General features: G+C 40.0%; 1 protein-coding gene across 2 annotated transcripts in view; it reads right to left on the bottom strand.

The window, feature by feature from the left end:
* zfhx3b (zinc finger homeobox 3b) overlaps positions 1 to 12,959 on the bottom strand; it is a 162,976-nt gene that overhangs the window by 24,732 nt on the left and 125,285 nt on the right. For both annotated transcript variants that reach the window (XM_060940809.1, XM_060940810.1), the window contains exon 4: positions 10,517 to 10,624. In XM_060940809.1, coding sequence (XP_060796792.1) covers positions 10,517 to 10,624 — 108 coding nt within the window. The remainder of the gene's footprint in view (positions 1 to 10,516; positions 10,625 to 12,959) is intronic.

The raw sequence follows: 12,959 nt of genomic DNA, 5'->3' as shown, positions 1-12,959 counted from the left end.
AGGACTCCATAAAGCAGAACTCACTTAAAAGAACGAAGAGAGAGAGAGAGGGAGAGAAAAAAGAAATGTACTTCTGCTTCCAAACCAAACCACCGTGACTAAAGTCCAGCTATTGTGTCCTGTTTCCTGTTGTACAGAAGCACAAAAGGAAAAAAAAAACCAAAACGCTGATATGATATGGAACAAAAACAGGAGCAATGAAGAGAAGATTGTTGGTTCGTATGCTGTGTGTGTGAGTGTGTGTGTATATGAGTGTGTGCGCGTCACGGTTGGTTTGGCAAGAGAACACGGCTGTGCAGGTCAGATCCATTAACCAAGAAAGACCATGACCAGAACATAAGCTTTTAACAGAAGGGTCTCTGTCTCTCTCGTCCTCCCAAAGGAGTAAAGGTGTTTGTGTGGGTGATGTGATGTTCAGTGTGTTCAGAGCTTCATGTGTGGGCAAGAGATATTTATTCATCATCGTGTAGCCCTAAAAATACAGTCATGTAAAAAAAAACAACCAACCAACCAAACAAACAAAAAAAACCTCATGGAATGACAGGAAGCATCGTTCATTGCTCATTTCATCGTTTTGTATGCAATCAGGATATTGATGTTTTTTATTACCGGAGCAAATCACAGCCAGGATGTTCACACTGTCATTATATCGCTGAATTTTTCCCTAAATATCACCTTCTGCTCATACCGAGAAGCGCTCCATCAACAACAACAATGACAGCAACAACGACAACGCAGGGACTTTCTTCCGCCGGCGCAGAAGCCAAGTGTAAAAACGAAAGTCTCAAGAGTCAATTAAGTGATTATTAATTCATGAGCCTTTTCCGTAAACTGACTGCTGCTGAGTCCCGTAAGTGAATTGGACTTTGGCACCTTCTCTCACCTCCTGGAGATGGACTGCATTTCTCACTGGGGACACATGCTTCTTAGTTCTCAGGAGCGAATAAAAGAAAGCACGTACTGTACTTTCAGCGTATATGAGACTACGGCATTAAAACAAACAAACAAACAAAGAAACAAACAAACAAAAACACGGATGAGCACCGAATCAAAGTCTCCTTAAACACAAAAACTAAAAATTCTGTAGTGATTTTAGACTTGAAGCATAATTATTGTTTGTTTGCATTGTAAAACATTACAGAGTGTACATATATAGCGCTATATAAATGTAATAAATAATAATAATAATAATAATAATGGTTACATATCAAATTGTGTATTTTTTGTCTGAACATCAAGAGAGAGAAAAAACAAACAAACGACAGGCCGGTGATAGAAGGACCGTTTATCGCTGCTATAACGTAAGAGATAACAGAACATCACGATAACATACAGTAGCTATAAATGGATCAAAAGTACGACATGTCATTCCTTAATAAATAAAAAATGTGTAATTGTTGGCAAATTGCTCGAACAGAAGAAGAATGAACTCATTCATCACACCACCCGGTTGGGGTGTTGATTATTTTCCTCGAACAACACGTTTTATTATTTACAGCATAAGCAATTATATTGTATTATATTATATTTAAATAATATTGGCTGGCGCTTTTTCGTGGTCTGTCAGATCTATTCCATTCAGCTAGCATGATAGTGAATGAGTCGAAGACGAGTAGCTGAATGGAATAGATCTGATAGACCATGAAAAAAATCCAGCCAATAATAATAATAATATTATTATTATTATTATTATACATACACATTCCTTTCGAGTGTTCAACGCATCTTTCTCTTTCACAATTCTCTCAAAATCTTCTGTATTTAACAAAGCAAACCTGGCGGCCATGTTTGTTTGCAAACTGTCACGGCGGCTCACAGATGTTTCACGTCTCCGATGTGTGACGTCAGGCTGTCTTGACAACCGTGCAATATTGTAAACCGTATTCAATGCTCATTCTCCATTGGGTAGAGTGATGTAATATACATAGGATAAGTGATATGCTAACAATATTGCATGCTATCAAACCGAACGATGAAACCCGCTAGAAGGGAATAGAACACGTTTTTATTCCATCGAAAAAGTGTCCTGTATGCGTAATAATATATAATAATGCATCCTTGAGAGAGTATTTTTAAAGTTTCACAGGAGAACCAGGGAAAAGTGCGGACCCCGCATGACGTTTCCCTGGAATGTAGGCGAAGAAAAGCAGGAAGTATGTCCTCCTGCTTCATCTATCTCAGCGTGAGCTTGTTATCGAGCTCTATTTTCGTTGCAGCACCTCGTCATCATCCTCCGAACCTCACCTTTATCCCTTAACGCTTTACAACAAAGTCCAGTTCTCAGGTCTCGCTCCCCTGATAATTTAAGCCTTAATAGCAAAAAGTAGCTTCGACTCTGCACTCTTGGCAGTCATTCACTTTTAATACCCACGTCTACAAGATCCCAGCCCACCTCTGCTCCGTGGCCCCCCCTTCCCTCTTTTCACGTCCCGTCGTTTTAATCTACGGGCCGCTCCGGTGCCCTGAGCGACAGAGGCCTAGATTCCATTTCACCTCATATTTCTCAGGTAATTACTCTGCATCAATTAATTTCAAATAAAGAAAATTACGAACCAAGGCCTCATTGTAAAAGCAACTTCATACCGAGTCTCATCATATTGAGGCTCTATCTTCGGCATAAAAGCCGCTAAATGAAAGGACCACCTCCAAAGCGCTCGGTTAAAGAAGCGGACGTGTAGGCCTACGGGCAAAGGCTGCTACAAAGCCAAATTTAAAATTGTGGGAATTAAAAAGGAGATATTAATTATCAAGCATGTTATTAATCTTCTCGTGTCTGAGCACACACACACACGCACCAGTTTATCCATTAGCAAAACTAAAATGTGTTTTTTCCCCCCCAGAGACTACAATTGGCCTACAATTTGTGCTTTTTTGTGATGAACACTCACCCATTGTACCCCCTGCTTCCACAAATTAAGAGGACGACATACAATCTAAGAAAGAACCAGTCACAACGTCCTAAAGTTAGTACAGATAGATTGAAGAACTCATTCTTTAACAGAATCATATTTAAATATGAATTCGCTGTTCAATTACCAGCGTACGGAATTTGCGAGGCGTTTCTTTAATTCTTGGCGTCGATGAATTTGTAGTGCTTATTATATATATTTTGTCGTCCGCTTTATGTAAAATAAGATATGTATATTTATCTTATGTAATTAAACTTGATTTATTGTTGACTGACTTTTTTTCACGTCACCTTATAACTGCACCGTTTGTTCCGTGCGAATTCAAAAATATAAATATATTGAAACGACCTCTTCTTTCTCCAGATGCCTGAAAATCGTGCGAATTTAACATAACTTTACACTTTATTTCTAATAATTGAATAGAACCAATGGTGCGGTGCCATGCATCCAAGTGCATATACGGTATATGAATAAATTATATAAATATACACGTCAAGAAAACAATTCAAATTCATAGTTTTTAACATTTCTCAAGCACAAATCAATCAATAAACAAAACTCCCAAGCAGCAGCCCAAGCCCAACTCTTAAACCGCCATGCTAATATAACACAGTATATACGTAGAAATGTAACTTTATACACAATTTTTAATAATTTTACCATTGTTATTTTGGCATCATGACTACAGTCGATCAAACTCATTTTTTTGAGAGTTTATTTCAAATACAAATCGCCCTTCAACTCTGACAGGTTCCTTTTTTATATTAGCGATATTAAAAAGCCATATTAATATAGCCGAGTGACTACTCTGACAGCAGGTACATTTATGACGATTATAACTCACCACTACATGATGTCCAACGTCCACGCAATAGCTCCTATAAAAACCTAGTGATGGACATCAGAGCTATGAAATGCATTGGATAAAGAAAGTGGAGGCTGCAGTAAACACGTCCTACGTCCAGGGGGAGCTGCTGTACACCAGTGCCTGGGTATTCGCCCTTCTCCTGCTCTGTATACCCCCTTTCTACTCTTTCACACACACACACACACCCTTGTGTATCCATTCTCCTGGACTCATACATCTGAGTAAATATATAAGAGAAAAGAGATGGAACCAATTTGGCTGGCTGCTGTGTTCGGTGTCACAATCCGGATGACCTGCTCTGCAAAATTATTTTTCCTCCGTCGCTCTGGCTCCAGTAATTTAAAAGTCAGGGACGATGCGATGAAACGAGATTGGGGAGGGGAGGGGAGGAGAAGGAGAGTGGAGGGGAGGGGGTTGCAAGGAATTATTCATAAACTTCAATTGCTTGGGACCTCCATTTCTCCTCCTTCTCTGCCGCCCTCCCCTTTTTTTTAACCCCCCTTATAGAAAAAGCCCCTCGGTCACAGTCCTCCCCGTATATTTATGTTAAACACGTCAAATCATATTGTAGCAGCTCCTGCAAGCCCTTAAGTATATTAACAATCGCACTCGTCTTTTCTTGCCCCACCTCATTGCTTCTCTCTCTCTCTCTCTCTCTCTCTCTCTCTCACATCCTCCATCCTTGGCTTACGTGTATTGTTTAAAAAAAAAAAGTCCCTGTCCCTCCATTTTACTAATTTTGTCTGTTTGTGACGAGGCTGTGGCCTTTTATAAATATTTTATAACAGCTGCTGCAGTGCTTCATTGGAAGGTCCGAACTGTAGCCTGAATGATTCGATTCCGCAAAGAGGATTCAATGATTCAGTTCAGTTTGACTGTCAATTCCTTTTGATTCATTTTTTTTTAATACACAAACCTGCCTTTAGGATCGATTTGTTTGTCTTAGTTTGAAAACCAGCACATCGATTTTATTTCAGCACAAAACATCCACGATTATTCTATCCACATTCACTGGATATGAGCAATTGTGCACTCTGATTGGCTACTCTACTAGGCTATCAGCTCATATACCATGAGTAGAGAGAAAAAAAATGGCGGAGCGTGTTGCTGGGCCAACCGAGGATGAAATAAAAACTTTCCTCATAAACAAAACCCCGAAAAATACAAAAAAAAAAAGCGAGCAACAAAATACGGAATAAAAGTATTTGATGGTAAGAACGTATCTTTCTTTATTTTTCCAAGAATTATTATTATTATCGCATTTTTCACAAATTGCTCCTGTCATTTCACCGGTTTCGTTTACATTCTAAGCGGAAATGGTTTTGTCGGACGTTTTGTATAAAGTTTTTATTTATCGAATTTGCAAAAAAATAAAAATAAAAATGCTCTGTTTCTCAAAATCCAGTGAACGTGGAGAGAATAAAACAGTTATTCCACTCAATCTCGTCGCACATGGATTATAGACAACTCGGTGCTACGTGCCTCGTCGGCTCTCAGCTCATGTACGACTCGATTTCGTGGAATAACTGTTAAATATGTAATGAATAAAACACTAAATGTGGTGCTCGTATAGGAAACTAATCAACATCTTTCTGACATCATGAAACTGCGAATGTTCCAACACGGAAGATGATTATTTTCCTGGAAGTGTTTTATTCCTCTTACACCACATCAATCTGCCTTTGGTTACAATTTTGACTTCATAAACAATGACAGGTCATAGTTTTTTATCCATTTACAGTTACATTTAATGTAATCCATGAAACAACTAAGCTCTCAGAACTTACTGTATGTTATAACAGCTATAAACGGACATTCCCTCGGACCAGCCTCTGTTTTTAACTCTTTCGTTACAAAAAAAAAAAGACCAAAAACTTCACTATATCAATGATTATTATACATACAGGACACTTTTTTGATGGAATAAAAACGTGTTTTATTCCCTTCTAGCAGGTTTCATTCATCTGGTTTGATAGCATGCAATTTGTTTACATTCTAAGCGGAAATTACGTTGTTGGACGTTCTGTATAAAGTTTTTATTTATCAAATTTGCAAGAAATAAAAATAAAAATGCTCTGTTTCTCAAAATCCAGTGAATGTGGACAGAATAAAACAGATATTCCACTCAATTTCGTCGTACATGGATTACAGACAACTCGGTGCTACGCGCCTCGTCGGCTATCAGCTCATGAACGAGCCGATTCCGTGGAATAACTGTTAAATATTATACACACAGGACGCTTTTTCGATGGAATAAAAACATGTTCTATTCCCTTCTAGCGAGTTTCATTCATTTGGTCTGATAGCATGGAATATTGTTAGCATATCGCTTATCCTATGTGTATTACGTCATTCTATCCAACGGAGAATATGCGTTGAATATGGTTTATGATATTGCATGGTTGTCAAGACAACATGACATCACATGTCGGAGACGTAAAACTTCCGTGCTAGCGAGCGACTGGGACAATTTGTAAACAAACATGGTCGCCAGGTTTGCTTCGTTAAATACAGAAGATTTTGAGAGAATTTTGAAAAAGACGTGTCGAACATCCGAAAGGAACGTATAATAATAATAATAATAATAATAATAATAATAATAATAATAATAATAATGGCTGTTTTTTCCGTGGTCTATCAGATATATTCCATTCAGCTAGCATGAACGAGTCGAAGATGGCGGCCACGTTTTTATTTCATAACTGCGCTACAGTCAGCGCTGCTGTTTTAGAAAATTAATCAACACCCCGCAGCCAGTCGGAATCCAGAATCCAAACGTATAAATAGAGTTAATCACATCACCACCTTCATCACTAAAAAGCGAGCGCGTCACTGTTAAACCGCTGTACCAAAAACAAAAAAAAAATCCAAAACCAAAAACAAAGCAGCGTCTTTACGTCTCACCTTTAACGCCGAATAATTACAAACTCTCCTTTTCGCTCGTGCTGTCAGCGTGTTTAAAAAGCGTCAGTGTGTTTGATGACAAACAAACGCAGTCTTTTAGCAGATGACATGCTTAACACATGCGAGCAGGCTCTCTTGTGTCTTTCTAAATGCGTTTAATGAATTGTGAGCAGCACTGTCAGTTAGAAAAAAAGAAAAAGGAAAAAAAAAGACAGCCATCACATTGATGGTAGCTTTAAAAAGGAAGACGTCGCTGGGTTTTTTTTTTTTTGGCACTAATGCTCTCGATCTGACAGCGAGTGTCATTTGCAAAAGCAGCCAGGTTTCAGGGACTCGAGGCAACTTCAATAATGTTAATCACAGAACTTAATAACAGAGCCTGGAAATTACAGCTTAGCAGCATCTATAATGCAGCTCAGTCCAAAAAAAACCCCAAGAGTTTAGTAAACTGTTCGTGCTCATCATACACCATCCTTGTCGGATATACAGTAAATAGAAAAATGGAGGAAGTGAAGATGGGAAGGAAAAAAAAATAAAACAAAACAAAACAACCCCCACTTCTATTAAGGAGTAACCTGCATGTGAGATCACGACGCCGTCAGGTTTCTCACCTCCATCCTCCATCCTCCATCCCTGTCCTCCCCCTTCCACCTTTCCTCAGACATCAAACGGCACCCTCGACCTGGCTTCGTAACGCTCATGCTATTTTTAAAACTAAGTGTTTATAATAAGCTGCTGGGAAACCTGTGAATTTTTCATACGCAAGCACGTCGTTCTCTGGTGAAAACACAGAAACACACTTATTTGGTGATTAGCGAGTGACAGGAGGGGGCCGGAAAAGGAATCGAATATTCTTGTATCAAATTGCGTGCCTTTCAGAAATAAATGCAGGGGTCCTAATGTGAAGAGTCATCTTCCCCCGGCACCACAGGTATGACTGAATTATTAACCGCGCAGCTCGTTTTAATGCTTTTTACACTGCTTTATTTTATATGTTTCACATTATTTTTGCATATCGTTACTTCTGCCCATCAAAGGAAGAGCGCCACTCGCTCAAAGCGCACAAACAGCTCAGGCTCGTTTAATATTTCATTTTAAAAGTTGGAATATCAAAGGCGTTTCTTTTTACAAAGATTTGCCTTCAAACACGGCAAAGAACTTTATTCTGACTATTCAGACTTTCTGCATAAAATATGAATCTTATGCAAAATGCCTGGATTGTTTTGATTCAAATTTTCATTTTGAACGATGCTTGGTGTAGAAATAGATTATAGATATGCAATGAAAGATTTTTCTAGGATACCCGTAGCACGGCGTGGCTTGCTTTTTCACTTTTTCTCCATCTCCATTCCATACGTCGACTGAAATCGCACAGCACTGCTAGCTACCGTAGCATCATAGCATACTAGGCTAATATACCCATCCATCCATTATCCGTAGCCACTTATCCTGTTCTACAGGGTCGCAGGCAAGCTGGAGCCCATCCCAGCTGACTATGGGCGAGAGACGGGGTACACCCTGGACAAGTCGCCAGGTTGGCTAATATATTATTGTTATTATTATTATGATTATTATTATTCATACAGGATGCTTTTTTGATAAACTACATATCTTTGCACCACTGTGTAATGTTCTTTATATTATATGGACACACACTAGAGGTCTGCGCGGGACAGAATTTTCAGTCCCGCTCCCGCCCGCTCCCGCAAAGAATTATGATTTTCAGTCCCGCTCCCGCCCGTGCCTGCCATATTTTGTCCTGCTCCCGCCCGCAAATCCTGCATGATGCAGACGTTCGCGTTATTTCTCACGAAAGTTCTTGTCACTGGCTTGGGAAATTAAACATGCTGAACTTAGCTGAGCTCTCCACTGACCGATCCTTCACCTAGCGCACGTAGCGAGGGTGCGCGTTGCCAGGCGGCATGCGCAGCTGAGGCTTTACAGAGATACCCATTGTGAGCTTCACTAGAGGAGCTCTGCTCTTCTGCCATGATCGGAGATCTCAAACACGGAAGAGCGGAAAGGAATCGGAAACGTACGCGAGATTAGACCACATCCGCAAATTTAGGCATCTTAAAATGTTTTTATTAATGCCAAATAAAATATCCAGCACAAATTATATATGATAGACATAAATGAATAATTTATACATTTTATTTTAAACACATTTTTAGTTAGCGGGACTGCAGCTTATCACCTCTCCCGCCCGCTCCCGCATTGTGCACTCCCCCTCCTCCCCGCGCCCGCAATGAGCTTTCAAAATTTGTCCTGCACCGCACTGCTTTGCGTCGGGTCCTGTGGGTCCCACGGGACTCCCGCGGGAGTGCAGGGCTCTAACACACACACACACAAAAATACGCAAGTTAATCAAAAGAATTTTAATTTTGAACCGGTTCACCATTTTGACATCGCGTGCCTAGTCAGCGGGAAAACACTGGGAGTGACGTCATCTGAGTGAAATATCGGGAATTATTATCCATACAGGACACTTTTTCAATGGAATAAAAAACGTGTTCTATTCCCTTCTAGAATTATAGATTCGATAGCATGCGATATTGTTAGCATATCGTTTATCCTATGTGTTTTACGTCACTCTACCCAATGGAGAATGAGCGTTGAATATTGCTTACGAGATTGCATGGTTGTCAAGACAACATGACATCACACGGCGGAGATGTAAAACTTCCGCGCTAGCAAGCGACTGGGACAATTTGTAAACAAACATGGCCGCCAAGTTTGCTTTGTTAAATACAGAAGATTTTGAGAGAATTTTGAAAAACAAAGACGTGTTGAATACCTGAAAGGAATGTGGATGTATAATAATAATAATAATAATAATAATAATAATAATAATAATATTGGCTGGCTTGCCTTCGACATGTCCAATATAATGCTAGCTGAATAGAATATATATACTATACCACTCAACGACAGCCAATATTATTTAATTATTATCATTATTAATAATAATAATAATAATAATAATAATAATAATAATAATAGAAGCACCTTTGCGTAAGGAATGTTGGTTGTTGAGGAAATTGTCAAATAATGAGTAAAAATCTGTGCATAACTACTCCACGATATGAACGATACGTCACAAAGCGATGAACCCGTACACGTGACCTCACACGCTGCCACATATCCTGCGCCGTCTCGATCACAGCCCTCAGAGCACAGCAGCAGACCGAGAGCGGAGCGACACACTACATTCCAAGCGCCGCACTCCATCTCCGCACAATCCTTCTCAAATCCTCGGCCTCCCTCCAGCTCTGCCGCCTCGCATACGACAACACCCCCACCCCCCCCCCCCCCCCCGATTTACAGTCTGACCTGCCCCCTTTACCCCAACACACCTCTCCAACCTGCAACCTGACACCTGCACCTGCCACCACCACTCCTCCTCCTCCTCCTCCTCCTCCACAAGTCCTCTCTTCAAAATATGTGAGATGAAGTCACAAGTGCTCTAAGCTCCGCCCACGAGCCCTACAGAGACCCAACGTGTTTTTGTCACTTCATCAGATCGGGCTAATTTATCAGGGAATTCCGTTGAACTGAAAGAAAAAAAAAATCCTCCAGAGTGAAATCTGAAAAGCTATTAAATTAAGTCTGATTCGAGGAAAGTCGTTTCTAGCTTCTAAAAAAAAGTGGTAAAAGGTGTAATTAGTTAATGAATGAATGTAGGCCGAGGATAAAAATGGTTACTCCGAGTACCCTGGAGGAATAAACACGTGTCCTGGCCATCGTATAACATCCCTGTGTTTTTTATATACATATATATGACCCCATACCCCGACCCACCCTCCTGTCCAGACTGAGTGAAGATAGGCCTTACCTGTCCCTTTGGTGAGCTCCTTGTCCCCCCCACACTCTCTGTCTTTGGTTTGGTCCTCCTGGTCTGTGGTGGTCTCGCTGGCAGCCTCCACATCCTCACTCAGCTCGCCTGAAGGGGGAGGAGAGGACGGGATATGTAAATCACCAACCCATCAGAATTGGTGGAAGCACTTAAAGGGACGGTGGCGTCCTCCCCCCCCCCAGCATTGGCTGAAATGTCTTCACAAAGACAACTAGGTGGAGGCCTTTTCTTCATCGCACGCTCCGTAATGAACTTTTTTCCTCCTCCTTAAATAGAAACGTAGTCGTAAATAGAACTGATTTATACATTTATTACTTATTCAATTGCCTTTCTTTTGTAATTATAGTCATTTGTCATTATTCCTGGTATCATTTTTATGTCTCTCTTTATAAGTATATAATTCTTCATTTATGCAGGTCCATGACACAAATATCTGTATAGCTTCCTCTGTTTTAATATGTACATAAAACTGAGGAAAGGAAAACACACACACACACACACACACACACACACACACACACTGAACACATGTGGTAGAGACATAGACACATTTTCCAAACGGCAAAATATGCAGACAGGAAAAATAACTGTGCGAAGAGCCTGTTTCAACTTCAACAGACGAGCGAGATTTCCCTTTTTTCCCCCCTCTGGTACCTCTCGCCACAATCATAATTGCAGTCCCAAGCCGCTGTCTCCTGGGCTTCTCACCAATATCTGGCTTAGTTCATTCCTTGACCTCATAGTAATGCACTACATATCTATAAAATATATAAATGAATCATGAATGTTTTAAAACAGGGGCTACAATTCATTTTATTTTGCCAAGTCAAACGCAGAAATCCCTTGTAACCATCTTTAAAAGCCCTCGGTTCGATATATCAGCCTCCGCTTAAAAGCACCAAACTCCGAACAATGGATCTCCAATAATGCTATGTGTAAGTAAAGCAAAAGGAAGACACTGGGAAAAAAAAACAAAACAGGTAATAAAGAGGGCATCAATCTTTTCTTTTCTTTCTTTTTTTTATTTCTCCCCTGTGCAAGGCTCGATCCCACTTCCCACAATCTCTCCTTCCACTTCCATGTTTGCACACTAACACTCCCAGCATTGCATTGATTGAACAGCACTACAGTCCAGTCAATACACCTTATCAGTTATTACATAAGTCAGCTAATTCTCAGCAAATGTACTTAAAATGTTTGTTTGAACGGCCCCCGATCCACTCTATCTGGTGGGCCGATTGATATATCGACACAGCAACAATAGCTTCTGTTCAAATATTCATCCCATTGTGGTTTAGTGCAGCTGGCACGAGCGCTCCATCACCGCACTCCAACCCCGGACTTAAAACACTTTTTACCGTCCAATAATCTTCCAGCTGTCTGAAGACTCGCCTGGGCCTTCGGGCTCGAACGTGAAACCTGAATCACATGCCTCAGCTCCGACAGCCACCAGATAATCCATTAAACTTTATATTACTATGCCTCTGTGTACGCTCGTAAGGGTTTCCACCTCTGGCCGAACTCTTAAAAATTCTATACCAGAGTGTTTCCTTCTCAAAAAGGGGTCCAAGCAGTGTTGTTTTTTTTTTTAAAGGAAGCTAACTATCTATTTTTCTTTAACTTGCCTGAATATGCTCCATAAGCATCCAACTTTCCTAAATCATTTCCTAAATATGTATTTCGATTAAAGCTAAAAACCATTTAACACATTTAAATGGAAATGCTGTTTCCTTCACAATAACTGACATGCACGTTTCAAAGACTTCCCAGGTCTCTATAACTACACTTTACCTTCCAACAGATTCCATAAAACACTTGAAATAAATCACATTATTCTCTCCACATTCACTGGATATGAGCAATCTGATTGGCGCTCTGATTGGCGACTCTACTACTAGGATATCAGCTCATATACCATGAGTAGAGAAAAACAAAATAGCGGCGCACATCAAGTCAGATATATCACTTTGTTATCAAGCATTTAAAAGAAACAGAAATAGTGAAAAGAATATAGTTTTTTTTCCCCCCTCAACATCTCCTGTTCCACACTCCAGCCCAGTCGGTGGCAGTAATGCACCTTTAAGTTGGTTTGCCAACCGCCCAAAAAAAACCTCGAAAGAAGAAGAAGAAGAAAATGGTGGAGAGTGTTGCTGAACCGACCGAGGACGAAATAAAAACTTTACTCAAAAACAAAACCCCAAAAAATAAAAAAGCAACAAAATATGGAATTAAAGTATTTGATGGTAAGAATGTATTTTTTTTTTTACTTTTCAATAATTATTATTATCGCATTTTTTCATAAATTGCTCCTGCCATTTCGCCGGTTTGTCTACATTCTGATTTTGTCGGATGTTTTGTATAAAGTTTTTATTTATCGAATTTGCAAAAAATAAAAATAAAAATGCTCCATTTCTCAAAATCC

The sequence above is a fragment of the Neoarius graeffei genome, chromosome 15, assembly GCF_027579695.1.
Source record: "Neoarius graeffei isolate fNeoGra1 chromosome 15, fNeoGra1.pri, whole genome shotgun sequence".
Lineage (NCBI taxonomy): Eukaryota > Metazoa > Chordata > Actinopteri > Siluriformes > Ariidae > Neoarius > Neoarius graeffei.
This window is presented reverse-complemented; position numbering and strand designations above follow the sequence as displayed.